The 17,008-nt window shown below is 41.3% G+C and overlaps 1 protein-coding gene across 4 annotated transcripts in view; it reads right to left on the reverse strand.

Moving 5' to 3' along the window:
• Nucleotides 1–306: 306 nt before the first annotated feature.
• Nucleotides 307–17,008, reverse strand: part of PPARA (peroxisome proliferator activated receptor alpha) — a 29,441-nt gene continuing 12,739 nt past the window's right edge. For 3 of the 4 annotated variants that reach the window (XM_017826554.1, XM_017826553.1, XM_017826555.1), the window contains exons 3-8: nt 12,212–12,456; nt 10,403–10,563; nt 8,933–9,071; nt 6,629–6,831; nt 3,377–3,824; nt 307–3,199 (exon numbers count right to left, since the gene is read on the reverse strand). In XM_017826554.1, the coding sequence (XP_017682043.1) occupies nt 2,952–3,199; nt 3,377–3,824; nt 6,629–6,831; nt 8,933–9,071; nt 10,403–10,563; nt 12,212–12,419 (1,407 nt within the window). In that variant the 5' untranslated portion in view covers nt 12,420–12,456 and the 3' untranslated portion in view covers nt 307–2,951. Of the gene's footprint in view, nt 3,200–3,376; nt 3,825–6,628; nt 6,832–8,932; nt 9,072–10,402; nt 10,564–12,211; nt 12,457–15,097; nt 15,297–17,008 lie in introns of those variants that run through there. The other variant, XM_017826557.1, reaches the window with a different exon arrangement.

Consider the following 17,008-nt stretch of genomic DNA (forward strand, 5'->3'; position numbering starts at 1 on the left):
CAGACTAGTTCAGATTCCAAACTTTAAAAAAAAGGGCACAAACTGAGTTAAAATCTGCTTGGCCAAAGCCTGCTGCAGACACCTCCTGAAGGAGCAAATGCAATTCTTTAAAAGCGTAATGTAGAAATGAAGAACTTCTTTTGCCCCTTAACGCTCAGGAAGGGAATTGTGTGCCCTGTGTCACTCCTTAAAGTGACTGTGGGAATGTGCACAGGGCAGCAGTGTGGGCAGTGGAACCCACCCAGAATTTTAGGCTGTGTTAACATCTCGTTCATATTTCTGTAATTCAGAGATGTGTTCTTTCTCTTTTTTTTCTCAATAAAGGTCTGCAATTTAATTTAAAACAGAAATAAAACTTCAGTGTCCAAGGAACTAGTCAAACATTGCTTGCTGGTTTTCAAATAACAAAAAAATTATGTGCTTTTCTATTGCTGATAACAGGACCCTGTAACAAGCAGCTGCTAAGATAGCTAAATGTTAAGTCTTGAACTGAGTTATTCTGTTTTCAATTCTTTATAGCTTTGCTGAGAATTTAAGTATTCTTAAGTTATTAGGTTTTATTATTATTAAATATTTAAATTATTAAATTTTCCACATTTTTCAAGTGTTTCACTAAAGTGTTTTAGCCAGCTTTGAGAACAAGAGCAGAAAGAATAGTTGTTGGCCACACTGACTGTGTCTGGTTTTCCTGAGGACCTTGAGTACACCCAGACTATGGAACACAACTGTGAAATCTGCCCTTTGCAAAAATCGAAGCTTTGTGGGAAAAAAAATTCAAGTTACCCTTTTTTTTTTCAGAAGATAAACGTAACAGCTGGCTGCTAGAGTTTCAGTATGCCAGCCCAGAAGGGCTGATGTTTTGACAATTTTTTGCACTGGCAATATTGTGTATCAATTCTTTCCACGCAGGATGTTGTAGGCCTAGAGCCCATAGCTCCTCAGTGCAACGGGGCTGACTGGGAGGATGAAGCAGCAGCTCAGCTGAAATCCTGTCTGTGTGTCTGAGGGCACTCTGCCTGCTGCTCTGAGACACAAAAGGCAGCCCTTTTCCCATCCACGGGTTCCTGGCAAGGCCAACGGCCTCTCGATGGAGTGTCTGGGGCCTGTTCTTCCTGCTGCTGGTTGGCAACAGCCAAGGGAAGTTTTGTGCACATGCATTTACTCTTCCTATCCTGCCCTAGATGGTCACAAAATTTGAGGCCTATGCTTCAGTATTTTACACTAAATATACCTGACGCTAAAGCCTCTGCTCATGACCCCCTCCCAGATAAACCCCAAGTTGCCTTTAAACCTGTAATTTATCCAGTGTCCATAGGCCTGGACAGAAACAAGCACTGCCACTCAGATAGGGATCACACTGTGATGTTCTCATTTCATCAGTCTCACTCAGTTCTTGCAGTGAAGACTCTGGTGTTTCCAAATGTGTACAATTAAACAAATACAAAGTGTCCTCCTGTGCCACTGAAAGCTCAGCTGTAGTGAAAATGCTCAGGTTGACTCCTGAGACCTTGGTGCTATGAAACAGAAAGTAAAATTAGGAAATAATAATGTGCAGTTACCATATTAAAGAAACAAAAAGGAACAGAAATAGCAGTGCCTTGCATGCAGCTGTCACTTCTGGGCAGTACTGTCTGAGGAAAGAGCCCTTAAAGAAATGAGGACATTTCCTTATGGCTTATTTTGTATCAGGAGTAAGGTGCAATTGTAAAAATCAGAGTTTATCTTAGGAACACGATAGACTTACTCTCAACTGTGCTGTCTTTCCTATTATTACACAGTCCGACACCTACAGACACTGTTCTTGGTAATATTGTCACCTTATCCCCGAGGACAAAACAACGGAGCGAATACTTCTATCAACAAGGCCTAAGGAGGAATAGAAAGTAATATATCCAGGTGGATAATTGGAAAAAATGAAGCAGTGTATTCATCAGAAAAGCAAACAGGTCCAAACAACTATAATACACTTGTGTGTATGTATGAGAAGGTGCTTTTTCTATCTAATCATTCCTTCACAGTCAGCAGGAATCACTGCAGCAGAATGCTGTGAAGGTGAAATTCTTTTTTTTCTGGGCTAGGATCAGATTTTTCAATCTCTCCAAAACTCTTGCTAATTCAAAAGAGTATTTCTAATTCAAAACTGCATCTTGAACTGCAACAAGTTCTCCAAAATATACAGGGTATATGATACATTTTACTTCAGGGACATTTCCACATTTCCTTAAAACACTTCCGAAAAAAAGAGTTCCATCACTTTATCACGTTTACTCTTCAAAGAAACACCCATTGGAGCAGCTCTGCAGTATTTTAGATAACTATTTGGATTTTGTTTCATTTCATAAAAGAACCATCTTTTAAACATGCTAATCCTAAGGTATGCCAAGGTAACACTATGTGAAGCCTGTGCATCATCTAATGGAATTAAAGCAGCAGTGGATCAAAGGTCTTTCCAATCTTTAAGAAGTGTATGGACAGTAATATCCAGCCATTTGGTACATCTAGACTAGGAAAAACTGTTAGCTGGTTTCAGTAATTACCATTAGGCAAAAGTGCATTGTCTTTCTGATTGTGCATACACCTGGAGGGAGATGGCTGAATTTGTTATATTAATTCTAAAATGACTAAGCCAAGAGGAAATAAAATTTTGTTCATTTCTGTTACTTAATATTCTGATTTATTACACAAATATGTATTCCTTACCAATCTTCAAATTTCCAAATAAAAGAACCATTGTAAGACACTTCATTGAGCACTCTGACCAGAACTTTTTTGCAGAACTCTTTCAAAAGAAGGCAAAAGATCCCAAACCAAAAGAAGTGTAACACTCCAGTTCCCCAGTCTTAGATTTTTCCTGCTCTGGGCTGAGTGAACAGCACGTGACTGTGCAAGTAGTTTTGCTCCCATCTGTATTTCTGTGTCTTTAAATATTGTGAAAAAAATACTAAAAATCCTTAATACATATCCCTGTAGATTTCCTGTAGTAAAGGGTGTAAATGTGCATCAGATTCAGTCTTCTTGATTATCTGAACGAGCTGAGCGTGCTCTGTGACAAGCTGTCGGAGGTCAGCCATTTTCTGGAGAAGTTTTGGGAAGAGGAAGGTGTCATCAGGATGGTTGGTCTGCAAGTGAAGTTTCAGTACGTGCACAATGCTCTCCTGCATTTTTTCAATGTGTCCTACATTTACGAGACCGGGACGATCTGTTCTCAAAACAAGCAAAAGAATACATGTCATAATGTTATAATGACTCATGAAAGTGCAGTTAGAGGTAGAAGTGAATCTTCAAGAAGGGTAGAAGCTTTTCCATTAAAATTATTAATTCATGTTAGGGAAATTGTAAGATGTACTGCCTTAGAGAACAAATATGTAATGCTTACCTCCACAGCAAATGATGGCAGCAACAAAAAGGGATATATCGCTGTCATCCAAATCCAGTGCATTGAATTTCATTGCAAAATCAAATTTTGGCTCCATTATATCACAGAATGGCTTTCTCAGGCTTTTCAGGAACTCCCGGGTTATAAAACCATTCCCATAGGCCACCAGCATCCCGTCCTTGTTCATCACAGAGGCCAACATGGCAAATATGGCTTCATAAACCCCGTATTTTAATAGCGTCACTTGGTCGTTCAAGTCCAGGCTGGAGAAGCCAGGGATGGATTTGGCAAACTCAGTGAGTTCGGTGACGGTCTCTACAGATGTGCACTGGCAGCAGTGGAAGATTCGAACTTCTGCTTCCTTGTTCTGAATCCCATTGGCTACCAATTTTGCCACCAGGGTCTTCTCTGCCATACATAAGGTATCCATATCATGGATAACAAATGGCTACAGAGTAAAACAAAAACCACTAATGTAGTTATTAAATAAAGGCTATTAATCATTGGCTTCCTAAAGAGTAGGAATTTTGACGAACTTTGATTTACGTGCTAATCTTTCCTATTTCTGCACCAAGAGAAACACTGCATGACAGAACTACAAACTGCAATACCTAACAAGTCTGCTCTGCAAACAACACTGCAAAGGGTATGGCCTGTCTTTAATTTAGTTTGATCTAACAGTTATAGTGAAACTCCAGCAGTCCTGGGCTTAGTATGCATATACCCATCTCAGAGCAAGTCCCAGAAGGTTCGCAAAGGACTTGTATTACCTTCTCCAGAAGCCCAGGCTATTCTGTCTACACTCCTATCGATTCCTAAACTAACTACACCTGATGCACATCGTGATGCTTTCCTGAGGTGTCCTAGGGGGAATACAGACAGTCATTTCAACAGAGGACCGGAATGTGAACCCTGCATTACTCCTGTGTTTCGCTATCAGATTTTCAGAAACCATGTCCCAGCTGTCCCACCTTTCTAACTGCAGCTGGTGCTGCATCATCTCTAAACACAGAATCCCACCAGAATGTCAGACAACACAAAATTTGGTCTTTTCCATAGCCCCCTTTGTTTAGAAAGGTATGTGCGTTACAAACTGACAAGCCACTCTCTCAAAACGTCCTATCAAGAGCAGCATTCAGCCTTTCTTCAGAATAATCAGAACTCAAAAATATTTTGTTACAGATCTGCAGAGCAATAATCAAAACAAAGGGCAATCCACTAAAGAAAAACAACAAACCCCAAAGCTTCCCAGCCTCGTAGAGTCATTGCAACTGACCTTGAACAGAAATCTAGTTCCATACACACCAAGCACCTTTCCTCTGCTGTTCTGCTCATCTCAGATTAAATGCCACGAGAAGCACTTGGTGGTCTGTTAGAAACTCATAGGATTCATTTATTTCACTCAGAAAACTGTCAAACAGGTGAGTTTCCTATGGTTGTCCACTTTTGAAATGCTTATGGCAACTACATATTCCATCTCTCACTGGCACAGAGCAGAACTTTCTCTGGGCAAGGTGGATATGAGTGCAAAGTGACAAAGCAAGAAACCCAGCACATCTCTAAATCCTTTCAAAGATGTACACTACCTTACACACAGTTTTTTGGAATTTATCATCATTTCACTATGCAGAAAAAAGGTATGGCCAAGGATTTAGGAGCTAAATTTAAAAAAATTACACCTTAGTATCACGAGAAACGCTTGTTCATTCTGAAATTAATTGCAGCTGTGCCATAAATTAGGATTCACTGAAATCAGCTGTTAATGCACAGCTTCAAAACAGGTGGGTTGCTAATTACAAGCAACAAACCCCTTCTTTCAAAATTCGTTTTTCTGCTAAAAAGTTGAAAGAAAATTAAAACGTTCATTTTCTCAAGAGATGATGAAATAGGTTAAAAACCTTCTCCTTTTCCCTGCACACTGAAAAATTTGGAAGCTTAACACGGTAGGTCTGATTTCTCCCTAATTGTTCCGTGTACATTCCCCTGACACGTGAGGCACCACGGGCTGCTCGGTGTGTGGCTGTGACCACACACATGCAAACACAAGGACTGGGCTGCAGTGCTCTGGGACCCAGCCCTGCATGTGTGACACACCTTGTGCCTTATGGTTCTGACAGCTGGGGACAAGCAGGAAAGGGACTTTCTGCAGAAACCCACTCAGTGAGGTGTTAAAGGTGGTATTTGCTGTAGCCTCATGGCAGCTTCTACCCTCTAAAATGTTTAAGCCTGTGCTTAATTTTATACATCTCTTTAATCCAATGAAAAAGCCTGAGATAATTCACGTGTCTCTCTTTTAATGCAGAAAGCTGTAAGCTTGGCTAGACTAGACTGCAATATGCCAAATTCCATAATGTAGAAGACAGCTTGCTTGCAATTTTTGTAACACTCATCCCCACACTTACATGGTTTTCATTATGGCATACAAAAACCTCTTCCCTGCAAGTTTTTACTGAAACGGAAGTTGTTGGTAAAATAAGATACTTATCTTCTACATATAAGTAACAAAAATCGCAACTGAACTTAATAAACATGCAAAAAGTGAAACAAGCCAGTCCTTACAACGATTATACACTTTCCTCTGCTACAAAAAAAAAGCAGGTGGATAGCATTAGGTAGATCTTGCCTATATTATCCTGAAAGAAAAATAACTTCTACAGCATATGTGTCTTCACAACCCAGCTCCTGCCTCTCAAAGTAACCGTACAGTAAAGAGCAGGAGGGCTGGGGGAGGAAATGGCCAGCACTGGAAACAAATCACAAACTCATTTTCTTTCCCCTCCTGCTATTAATATTGTTCTGATTACAATAAAAGTCATGCAGAGCTCCTGTACAGCCTACAAGATAATAGTATTTATTCTGGCATTTGTGACAGAAAAACATTATAATTTTTTTTCCCACTGTCATAATAGGAAATTGATTTTGAACCATTTCCCCCCTATCAAGAGCTATTCACATTCAGATGTCACTTTATTTTTTGATTAAGAATTAATTTTCATTCCCTTGTGTGTCTGTTACCATTTAATATTATGAGTTTCCACTTACAACTCAATCATCTGACTTTCCTAAAGCTTCTTACTATTCTGATAGGGGTTAAAAACAACCATATTAGTACAGGTATTCTTTTTGAATATTTCTTGTCTGTAGGAGTGGGATATGTATTTTCAAAAAGATTTGCTAAAGAGTTTAACAAATTATTATGATCACCTTTTGTACTTGCCAGGTTTATCCTAAAGTAACAGAAAAAGTACTTACCGGATTGTTATTGGTTTTCCCTGCAAGGATGATTCTGGCTTTAACCTTATTCATATTGAAGTTTTTCAGGTAGGCATCATGAATTCTTTTGGCAAGTGATTTAAGATCTGCCATTTCTGAATCTTCTACGTAATTTTCACCTGTTAGAATTTCTGCTTTCAGCTTGGCCTTCTCAGACCTTGGCATTCTTCCAAAACGTATTGCTGATGGGAAGATACAATTGTAAAACAAACTTCAGTTATAAAGAAATTAAAGGCTTTTACCATTACTGATTAGAGTAGTGAGACTTCCTGTCTAGAAAAACTGAGGTAGAGGTGAAGAAATCTCCTCCTTTCCAACACAGTTAGTGGTGACTAATACAGTAGGTTAGTGTATTAGGAAATGAGATGTTTCAGCACACAAACTGGTATCTGCAGTGAGGTAGAACACATGCCTTTTCCCTCCTACATTTCCTAGGTACTCGTATTTTGTTTTCTCCTTACTGTGTTCTACAGCTCCCAGCGTGAAACTCCAAGTCTGGGCTGGGAATTGTAACCAGCCGAGTGAACTCCTGGCAGGAGCTGGCAGGGAGGACACACACCAGCTGGAGAGCTGCAGCAGAGCCCGGCCCAGACCCGCTGCTGGCTCCGAACACGCCTGGGTACAGACGTCTCCTGGTTCTTGGGCAAGTGCTCTTGCCATTTAGCTATAAACCAGGTATGTCCACCTCCTTGGGTTTCAGTTTCAAACCAAACCAGCTCCACTTTAGAAAGGGCCTTACCCGTGGGAGGCGTGCAAGGGTTTGAGATGGCTCATACAGCCAGTGACTCGTTCTGCATTTCAGCCCCCAGGCTGGGACCTCACTGCTTGGACTGAGCCATTCAGGGCATGGGCAGCACTAGGCCTTACATGTGCCCAGGGCATCTTCTCATGAAGGAGGTGACTCGACATGATCTGACATACAGCTGTGGACTTCAGTGGAAGTCCAACATGGAAGGCCTGTTTGGAATCTGGCTTAGGTGCTTCTTTCCCCTTACGGGTGGGTCATCACAGCAATCAATGAAAAGTGGAAGAACACCTGCTCTAAACCCAAACGTACAGTTTTAAGGTCGTGGCTGTAAATTTAGTTCTAGCTTTTTTCCTGAGAAATACTGCCAGTGTCTTAGTAGAGTGAAACAGCTTCAAATGGATGTCAATGCCTGCCAACTGGCACAGCTCCCTGCTCAGCTCCCGCCCCTGAGATGTCACTCTGCTGGCTGGCACATTCTCCCCGAGTCTGCTGCTTCAGGATGGTTATCACCAGTCTTGCAGAGACTATCAACCACCTCCCAAAGGACCTCAGTCTCAGTCAGGACTCACCACAAGGGAGCAGAACCAGAAAGTCAACTCTCCTGATGCCTCCTGCTGGGACTCCTGACTACAATGTCATAAGCAGCTTCCCCAACCATGTTCCCACCCCAGCTCTCCGGACTGCACAGTTTCCTTAGGAAGTTTGTCTCCTAACCCACAGCTTCTCACCTAGCCCAGCATTTTCACTCACTTCCAAATTGCACCTGCCCCCAAGTTCAGCCCTGGCAATACCTGACCTATGTAGGAAAAGCAAACTACAGTCATCTGGCCAACAAAATGTGCTTTCTCATGGCTTGGCCTCTCCCTCTTCACCCATGTTGCTCAACAAGCTGTGTCCTGCCTTGTGGGTTGAAACTGGCCTGTAAGCCACAGGCTTACCACCCTTATCTTGAATCACTAACACAAACAACAATATAACTTTTAAACTGGGTATCTAAATGCTCTGAATTTTTACCATTCTATTTATCAAACAACCTACTGGATTCTTGTGCCACAGCCAGCACAGACCTTCACCCTCCCACCCCCTCCCCACTTTCTGAACCATCTGCCCAAGAGCTTTTGCACTGTAACCTGAAAAATAATGAAGTCTGCTTTCCTACGTCATTCCCTCTCACAATGAGCTAGTTGTTCTCCTCCTACTCCTCTACAAAGTCCTTGATCAGAATTCTTCCAGTACTGAAATTTGTTTCAATTGGAATACTGGTGCCAAAGTTCTGGGTGAAGAAAGCAAATAAATGAACATTCATATGGACAAACTGACATCCAGCACAACTGTGTAAAGCTCGTAGTGGCACATTTGGCAGCTCTGTACCAACTACATGAACCCACCAGGGAAACTGGTGTCCCCCACCGCAATCTGTCCCATAAAAAATCTGAGGTTCAATCCACGTGTATGAGTAAAAACACTATCCAAGTGCCTGCTTCCAGCAGCAGGCTCTGGGTGGGAACAAACAAATTAAGGGCACTCTTACCTACCATTATGTGACATTCCAACTGAAAGGCACTTTTGAAAACGACAGTACTGGCACTTATTACGATTTTTTTTCTGAATTTTGCAGTTGCGATCACATTTATCATAGACGAGTTTTAAACGAATTGTTCTTCTAAAAAAGCCCTATAAAAAGTTTGAAAAAACAATATGTAACGTTAAAGAATGCTGACTATTAAGCTTCAATCACACAGGTAATTTTTTTTCTTTCCTTGTTTATTGATGTGACTCGCAGAACAATTCCCAAGGTGTAACCTGTCCAGAAGCACGAATACACGCAGTGCAGTGGCAGTCCAAGGGAAGGTACAGAGTGGAGAACATGAAAGGAGGGAGCAGCTCTCAGCCCTCTCTCCTGGGGGAAAGAACCAAGAACCCAGAGTACCTGAGCAGATTTGCACTTAGGGATGAAGCAAAACAGTCACATTTTGCTTTTGTTCGTGTTCTCTCAGTGTCCTCTGCCAGAAATACCCTTCATCTTCCACAGTGTAAGTCACACACACACAGAGAATCACCAGGTTTTCTTCACCCAGCGCATGTGAGGGGTATGAGGACACAGCACAGGGCACAGAAGTGCCAAGGACACACAGCTGAGTGTTGCAGCACAGCCTATACCCCAACAGCTCTCACCACGACGTCTCAGTGCTGGCTACAAACTCTGAAACCACGGGGTCAGCAAACCCACAGCAACCCAACCTTGTGTGTCATATGACAACAACATGGCATTTAGGCTGGGGACACACCTGGCTGGGGACTGGTTCCCCACCTCCAGCAGATACTCTGCATTATTCCCTACCATTTATATTCACGTGATCATATTCTGACATGAAAGAAAACTGTACACAGAGACTACTTCTCTCCTCTCGTATTGTAATGCAGAAAAAAATCGAAAACTAAAACATCAGATGAAAAAGAAAAGAAACTTATAATTCATGGGCCATATTATCCCAAAAATGATACATTAATGATGAGAGTAATTTGCCCCAGAGACGTGCCCCGGCCCCAAAACTACAAGAGGCACAATGCCAAGTGATTCAGGCACAATGGGGCGGAGATGAGAAATTTGGGACTTGTCACTGTTACAATGGAGACGTAGCAGACTGGCACGCTCCTTGCAGCCATACTGCCAACACAAACCAAACACTAGTGGAGCAGGAAGGCTTTCGTTTTTGGTCACAGTTTGGTGTTTTAAGTTGTTTTAGTGTTAACTAACTATATCCAGAAAAGCAGTGTTAAAATGATCATTGCAAATCGCTCCTACTTGATAAAGGTCTGCTACTGAGTTACGGTGTCTGAACAATTTACTTCAGAAAAAAGATCACAGATACGTTTATATTTAAATAATTGTAATGGCTAGAACTGTCACAATCAAACATTTCTGTGCCAAATGTTTATGCTCGTATTACCCCGTAAATAAAGCAACGTGATTTAGGTTCTTAAGAAGAAAACGATGACTGTACCTTACAGCCTTCACAAGCATGTACTCCATAATGGTAGCCTGAGGCTTTATCCCCACAAATTCTACATTCAATGTTTAATGCTCCACTGGATGATTCATCTATGCTACCTGGAGCTGTGGCAAAATTAATGGATGAAGGACTGGATGCTGGTGAAAGGGTGTCTAAAAGAAAAAGGAACACTTCATAAATACTATACTATCCAGGTTGATACAATTTCTAAATTAAATTAAAACCACATAAAAATGAGATTTTTCTAAAAAATAATCTTGAGTTAACAGTCATTAAATGAACTAATAATTTAACCATAAGTCTTTGAAAAATAATTCATATTACCAGTGGAAACACACACAAAACACAGGGTGTACCTTGCTAATTTTGATGGGACATACAATGTCAACAAACAAAAAGCTTTGCTGAAGTGACTCTGGAAACAAGAACTAGAGGGGTGATAATGGACTCAGTAAATACACACCACACTCAGATATTTTATGTTTTGCTTATAATGGGAAAAGCATTTCTGAATTGTACAATGAAATAAACTCTCCAGATGTGTTACTAGTAGATGAAGATGTTACAAAACTAACAAGTTCCAACCTTAATTATTTCAATTAATATTTCCACCTTGTGTAAGGAAAATATTTTCTGAGGCCAGGATTTCTTCTATCTTCCATCTTGCAACTTGCACCACAAGACTTCAGCAAATTAATGGGTGTGTTATTTTAACAGACAGATTAAGAAACACTCATGAATGTAGGTCAGCAAGTATTATGTTGGAAAAAACCTTGGCATAGAACTGAGAGTCGGCATTGCCAGTGCTGCCAAGCCCACAGGCATCAGAGTCATCAAGAACAGCCTAAGCCCCAGAATTTTTTTAAAGTGTGGTTTCTTTTTCCTTGCCTTATGGAATTTGAGCCTTGGAAGTTTACATTTTGCATCTTCTTTAACCACAAAAATAGAACATTTTGCAATGAACACTGAATACTCAAATGAGAAGGTGACACTAGAAGGTGATCTAAATCATTGTAGGGCCTGTACAAACTTACAAATAATTGCAAAACCTGTCTGAAGGACTATGTTATAAACACATACAGACATACATAAAGCACATCATAACTCCTCCTGTACAAGGCACCCCTCTAATGAGAATGTCTGCAACCAAAAGGCAACCAAATCATAGTTCTACAAACATCCCTTTGGCCAATAGTGCCAAGAGGCAGCTCCCCCTGCTCCTTTCCAAACTCACACAGCTCTATTACTGCAGGTTTTGTAAGGTGGAACAGGGATCACAGGCTGGGAATCGACTGAAAGTTAAAAACCCCTAAACCCAAACCCTAATGTCAACCAACCAGAAGGTTAATTGTAAACTACTTCAAATGGCTCTACAGCTAAAAGGTTTGCAACCCCCCAGGTTTAACAGGAACACCTCACTGACATCACCAGTGTCCCACACCCTGCAGTGATTCCTGTGCTGATCTCTCCAGCAAAGCCTCTCACAAAGGTTTTTGGCTCTGGACTATGTAATGTATGAGCACTGAGACTGCAACTGGCTACTAATAATGATTTTTAAAAATTATCTTGAAAAAGGTGTTGATAATAATGGCAATTTACATCAGAAACTTCATGCTACAGTAATTTTTCAGTGACATTTTTCTAACAAACTAACTTAAACTTAAATATTGAAAGACCATGCTAGAATCAGTTTATATATTTCTAGTGTCTCTTCATCATAAAAACCAATTTAAGTAAGTTTTTAATTTCTATCACTATATTTATAAAAGAAAGGTTTGTGATAAACCAAAATTCTCTTACCTGTTATGACTGAGCCATCAGATCCTGGACCATTTCCCAGTGACTGGAACTCTGTTAAGCTCAAAGCACCAGAACTATCATCACCTAGAGACTGGGAGAGGTCTTGAATGTTCTCCATATCTTGTAGGAACTCTCCAGATAAAGGGCTGTCTATATCCTCCTCCTCCAAGGGAGTAAGGGGATAGAGCTGGTTTTCAGTGTCCACCATTTTGATCAAGTAAAGCAGTCACTTAAACTTCTTTACACTGGTGAAAGAATAATTAAAAAAAAAAATCAGAATATTAATTTTTTTCTAAACACTTGAACCAGTTGCAACACACTGGATACAGGAATTCTAATCCAACCGTGGAATATTATACAACATTCTGTTGCTCTGGAAGCTTTATGCATCATCAACAACACAGGGGGAGGGGGGAAATTCCCCAAAAGACTTAATATGAATGAAAGTTATGACAAGATCAAGCTGTAGATTGTTGTTTCCTCTCCATTGCTGAGAAAAGTTACAAACCGTGTTTCTAAGAAGGCACTATGCACTTCCCACCAAAATTTATAGAGAAATAACAAACATCAATATTCCACTCACTCTTCTTGAGTAGGAGAAAAAATGAGATGCTGTCACTAACTTGCCATCTCATACTACAAAGACCTTAGTACTAATCTATTTGCCCAACTTCTTGGAAACAGGGTAGTTTTAACTAGAAAAGGAAAATTATTCTGTATCACACAGTGCAGCAAATAAGAATACCTAGGAGACCAATGAAGGGAATTTATCTGTGATTCCCAACATCAGTTACAGACAACAGGTGTGTTTCTGTCCCAGCTGTGCTGTCAGTGAGAAGCTTCACACGCCTCAGCACCCCCCGTGCCCTGGGCTGATCCCACAGTTTGGGCAGAGTGAGGGGGGATCCTGCCCCTCTGCCCCCAGCTGAGACCCCTCTGCAGAGCTGCCTCCAGCCCTGGGAACAACAGCACAAGAACATGGAGCTGCTGGAATGAGCCCAGAGGAGGCCCTGGAGATGCTGCCAGGGCTGGAGCCCCTCTGCTCTGGAGCCAGGCTGGGAGAGCTGGGGGGTTTCCCCTGGAGGAGAGAAGGGTCCAGGGAGAGCTGAGAGCCCCTTGCAGGTCCTAAAGGGGCTCCAGGAGAGCTGGAGAGGGACCTCAGACAAGGGGTAGAGGAACAGGACACAGGGCAAATGGCTTCCCACTGCCAGAGGGCAGGGTTAGATGGGATATTGGGAAGGAATTCTTGGCTATGAGAGTGGTGAGGCCCTGGCACAGGTTGCCCAGAGAAGCTGTGGCTGCTCCATCCCTGGAAGTGTCTGAGGGCAGGTTGGATTCTTCAGGAATGTATGATCACATACCCAAGGCAAGTGGCACAGATTACTGCAGATAATCTGACAAAGATTTTATGGCTAAGCCTTCTGCATGCATTCAGAACAACACCTGCAATCTCACCAAGACTCAAGATACAGAGATGTTTGGCAGATGAAGACTCCTTACAAAACGTAACTTTGACAAAGAAAGAAAGAAAGAAAAGGAACCAACTGCAAACACTCCTGGTTAACATCACCAGTTATTCTCTGGCAATACTTTCAGTCTTGAACATCTTTGTACCATTTCTCTGTTGAGGCAGCATGAGTAAGCCCAGTCACACCTGGAACCAGCTGTGCTGTTTGCTCTTGGTTATCTATCAAAGTCCCTGACATAGCCAGAACACACTCAATCTGAGAAATGAGAAATCACTTGTATGGACCTGTGAAAACAAAGTTACATTGCCATCCCTGAGATGGAGCGATTTTGTGACCAGGGAAAAGTGCAAAGAAACCTCGATGTACCTTGGGTTTGTGATAGCTGAAAACAACTTTCTCCAGCAATCCAAATGAGACTACCACATTTGTCTCCCTAAGGAGGCATCAACAAAAAAGAAAGGAAAGGAAAGAAAAGGAAAGGCTTGGGAGCAGAACTCTGAACATGGCAACAGCTGCCTGGTATCGCCCAAAGTGCACCATCCTTTTCCACATTTACAGCCAGTATGAAAAATTCAGCAGCCTTTTAAGCTAAATTTATATAAAAACAACCTAACAGCTAGTGAAACATAAATTAAGTGCTTCTTGTTTTAACTATTACATACCCTTTTGTACTTTCAAACACTACAAGTAAATTACAGCTGCTTAATCATTCAGCTCTTGTCAATGATTAACTGGTACCTTAGCAAGCATACCCATTTCTGAAGACTGTCAAAATACACTCATATTTTCATTACTGAAAAGGTTATAACTGATTTTTTTTATAAGCACAGAAAAACTTTAAATAATATGTCTAGTATTCATGCAGTAAACTGCCTTCTGGCTTCTCTGTGTTTTGTGCATGTTTCCACATGCATATGCTTTCATTGGCAGGTTTCACATAATAGGCATTGATCCTTGCTTGTATGAAAATAAAGCTTCTAAAATAAAAGGGGTAGTGAGTATGAAGCTCATGTAAGTAATATTCCCAGAGAGTGTTTTGCTTTACAAAAACCTGTATGTATTACAACAGTAGATGTGGTAGCTGCAGCGTGATGATTCCACTCAGACACTTGTGTCTTTTAAGTCTTTACAAAAATTCTGTGTCACAAACATATTCCCAGAGGATTTACTTAGTTTCCCATATAATACTTTAGTCTCCATAACCCCTTTCCTACCCCTATATAAAACATGCACAAAGTAAACTGAAAACAAGAGAATAGAACATAGAAAAATAAGGACACAATTTCATGTAATTATGGTTTTAAGGTTAAACAGGCTTTACTGGCGCTCTCTCACATCCCATTATCTCTAAAATATGCCAATTTTCAAAGGAAGCCTTTCCCACCACCACACTGCAAATACCCACTGAGTAACTTACCTATAAACCTGGCACAGGTCTCACAGAACTCACAGTCAGATTATCCCAGAAGAGCACCTAATTGTGCAACTATCAGCTCTTTTTCTCAATTTTGGAAAGGGATGGAGGGACACTGAATCCCCGGCCCTTCCACATTTAATACTTGCCCCAGCAGGGGTAATCCCTGTAAGGAAACAGGTCTCTGAGATGCAAAGGTCTCTGGGAAGCAGTGCCAAAGTCTGAACTTATTGCATACACAAATTGATCGTGTAAAGGGCTTGCGTGCAAATAGCAAGGTTAAAGTTGAAACAATCATTACCTCCAGGTCACTTGGAGAATGCTGGGGCTGAGAACAGCACATGTAAAACTAGTGACTGCAGTAGATACTTCCAGAAAATTAGGCGAATAGGAAGAGCCCTGAATATGTAAGCTGCAGGATATTTCCAATATCCTGATACAACACATAAAAAACAACTGAAAATAAAAAATTTGGCACCTAAAATGTGACGCTCAGACTTCTATCTGGGAAAGGATGCACATTTTTCTTCTCATGACAATTGATTCAGTTCATACTCTGTAACCTTACATACTAGTAATATTTTATATTTTACAAAGTATTAAGAACCTAAGACAAAGAGAATTTACTATGCTTGTGATGAAAAATTTTCCTAAGCAACCCCTTCATCAAGACTGCCAGTTCCACACCCCTCTCCTGAAAGAACTCACACTGGAAAACTTTGTCTTTGCTCCAAGACAGCATATGCAACTTACAAGTACCCTTGCCTTTAAAAGAAACCAGAATTCACATACCCTGATTTTGAAAACTGATAGTAGAACTGTGAAGGTGAGATCTTAAAAGCTACGTGAGGAAAAGTTCCATCAACCGTGATTCCGACTCTCTCCCCAGTCCCACGGCAGGGCAGGGAGCAAGAGGCTCCGTGGGGCTCGGTTGCCAACTGGGGCAAAGCCATGACAAAGTGCTAAAAACAAGATGGGAATATTTCTTTTTTTGGTTTTATATCACTTAAGCAAACCCAAGGAAAACTTACGGAGACAGGAAGCTGCATTTCTTTGGTCCCAGGATTTTCTGTCCCCTTGGATTTTAAAAGACATTGCCTGGTGTGTATTACAGATCAGTGTCTCTGAACAGGACCACTCATCCCCCTTTTAAATGGAATCTTTCTGCTTTAACTATTCAGCTGCATTCCCAACCCGTGATTACATATACACAATTTCCTCCAATACTTTCTTTTACTTATGTAGCACATTCGTTATACACTAAATAGTTCTAAAAATTGTTTGTTTTGCCAGGATTACTGTTTAAGATGTAACTAATAACAGGACAGCAACAAAACCATGCAGGAGATAATTAAACTATTTATTTCAAATATCATATCCTCTCACTTTTGCACAGATGCAGTTACTAAGGGAGCAAAAAATGACAAGGCGGAAATTAATTTTCAGCAAACAGAAATAAGAGAGGTAATTCAGCTCACCTAGTGTCAGACAGCTCACTTAACATGTTTGGGTTGAGTGGAGCTCAATGGAATTTCCAGAGCCGTGACTAATCTTCGAGGCCATGATTACATACTAAAGACGTGGTACTTTTCAATGAGGTCCCTTCCCTGATCCAGTTCACTGCAGAGCCTTACAAATATTAGTGCTGGCTCAATGCAGGGAGCAGAAATAAGCAGCTGGGGAGAGGGATACACGTGCTGCATGGCCAACAAACAAACGTGCATGCGCAGGCTGAGCCTCCCCTGCAGGATGCACTGATGGGTCTGTAACCCTGGCACCTGCACTGCCTGCAGGAAAGAGGCCAGTGCAGGCTGAGCCTCCCCTGCAGGATGCACTGATGGGTCTGTAACCCTGGCACCTGCACTGCCTGCAGGAAAGAGGCCAGTGCAGGCTGAGCCTCCCCTGCAGGATGCA

This window comes from Lepidothrix coronata, unplaced genomic scaffold (genome assembly GCF_001604755.1).
Source record: "Lepidothrix coronata isolate B3197 unplaced genomic scaffold, Lepidothrix_coronata-1.0 Scaffold129, whole genome shotgun sequence".
In the NCBI taxonomy this organism is placed as follows: Eukaryota; Metazoa; Chordata; class Aves; order Passeriformes; family Pipridae; genus Lepidothrix; species Lepidothrix coronata.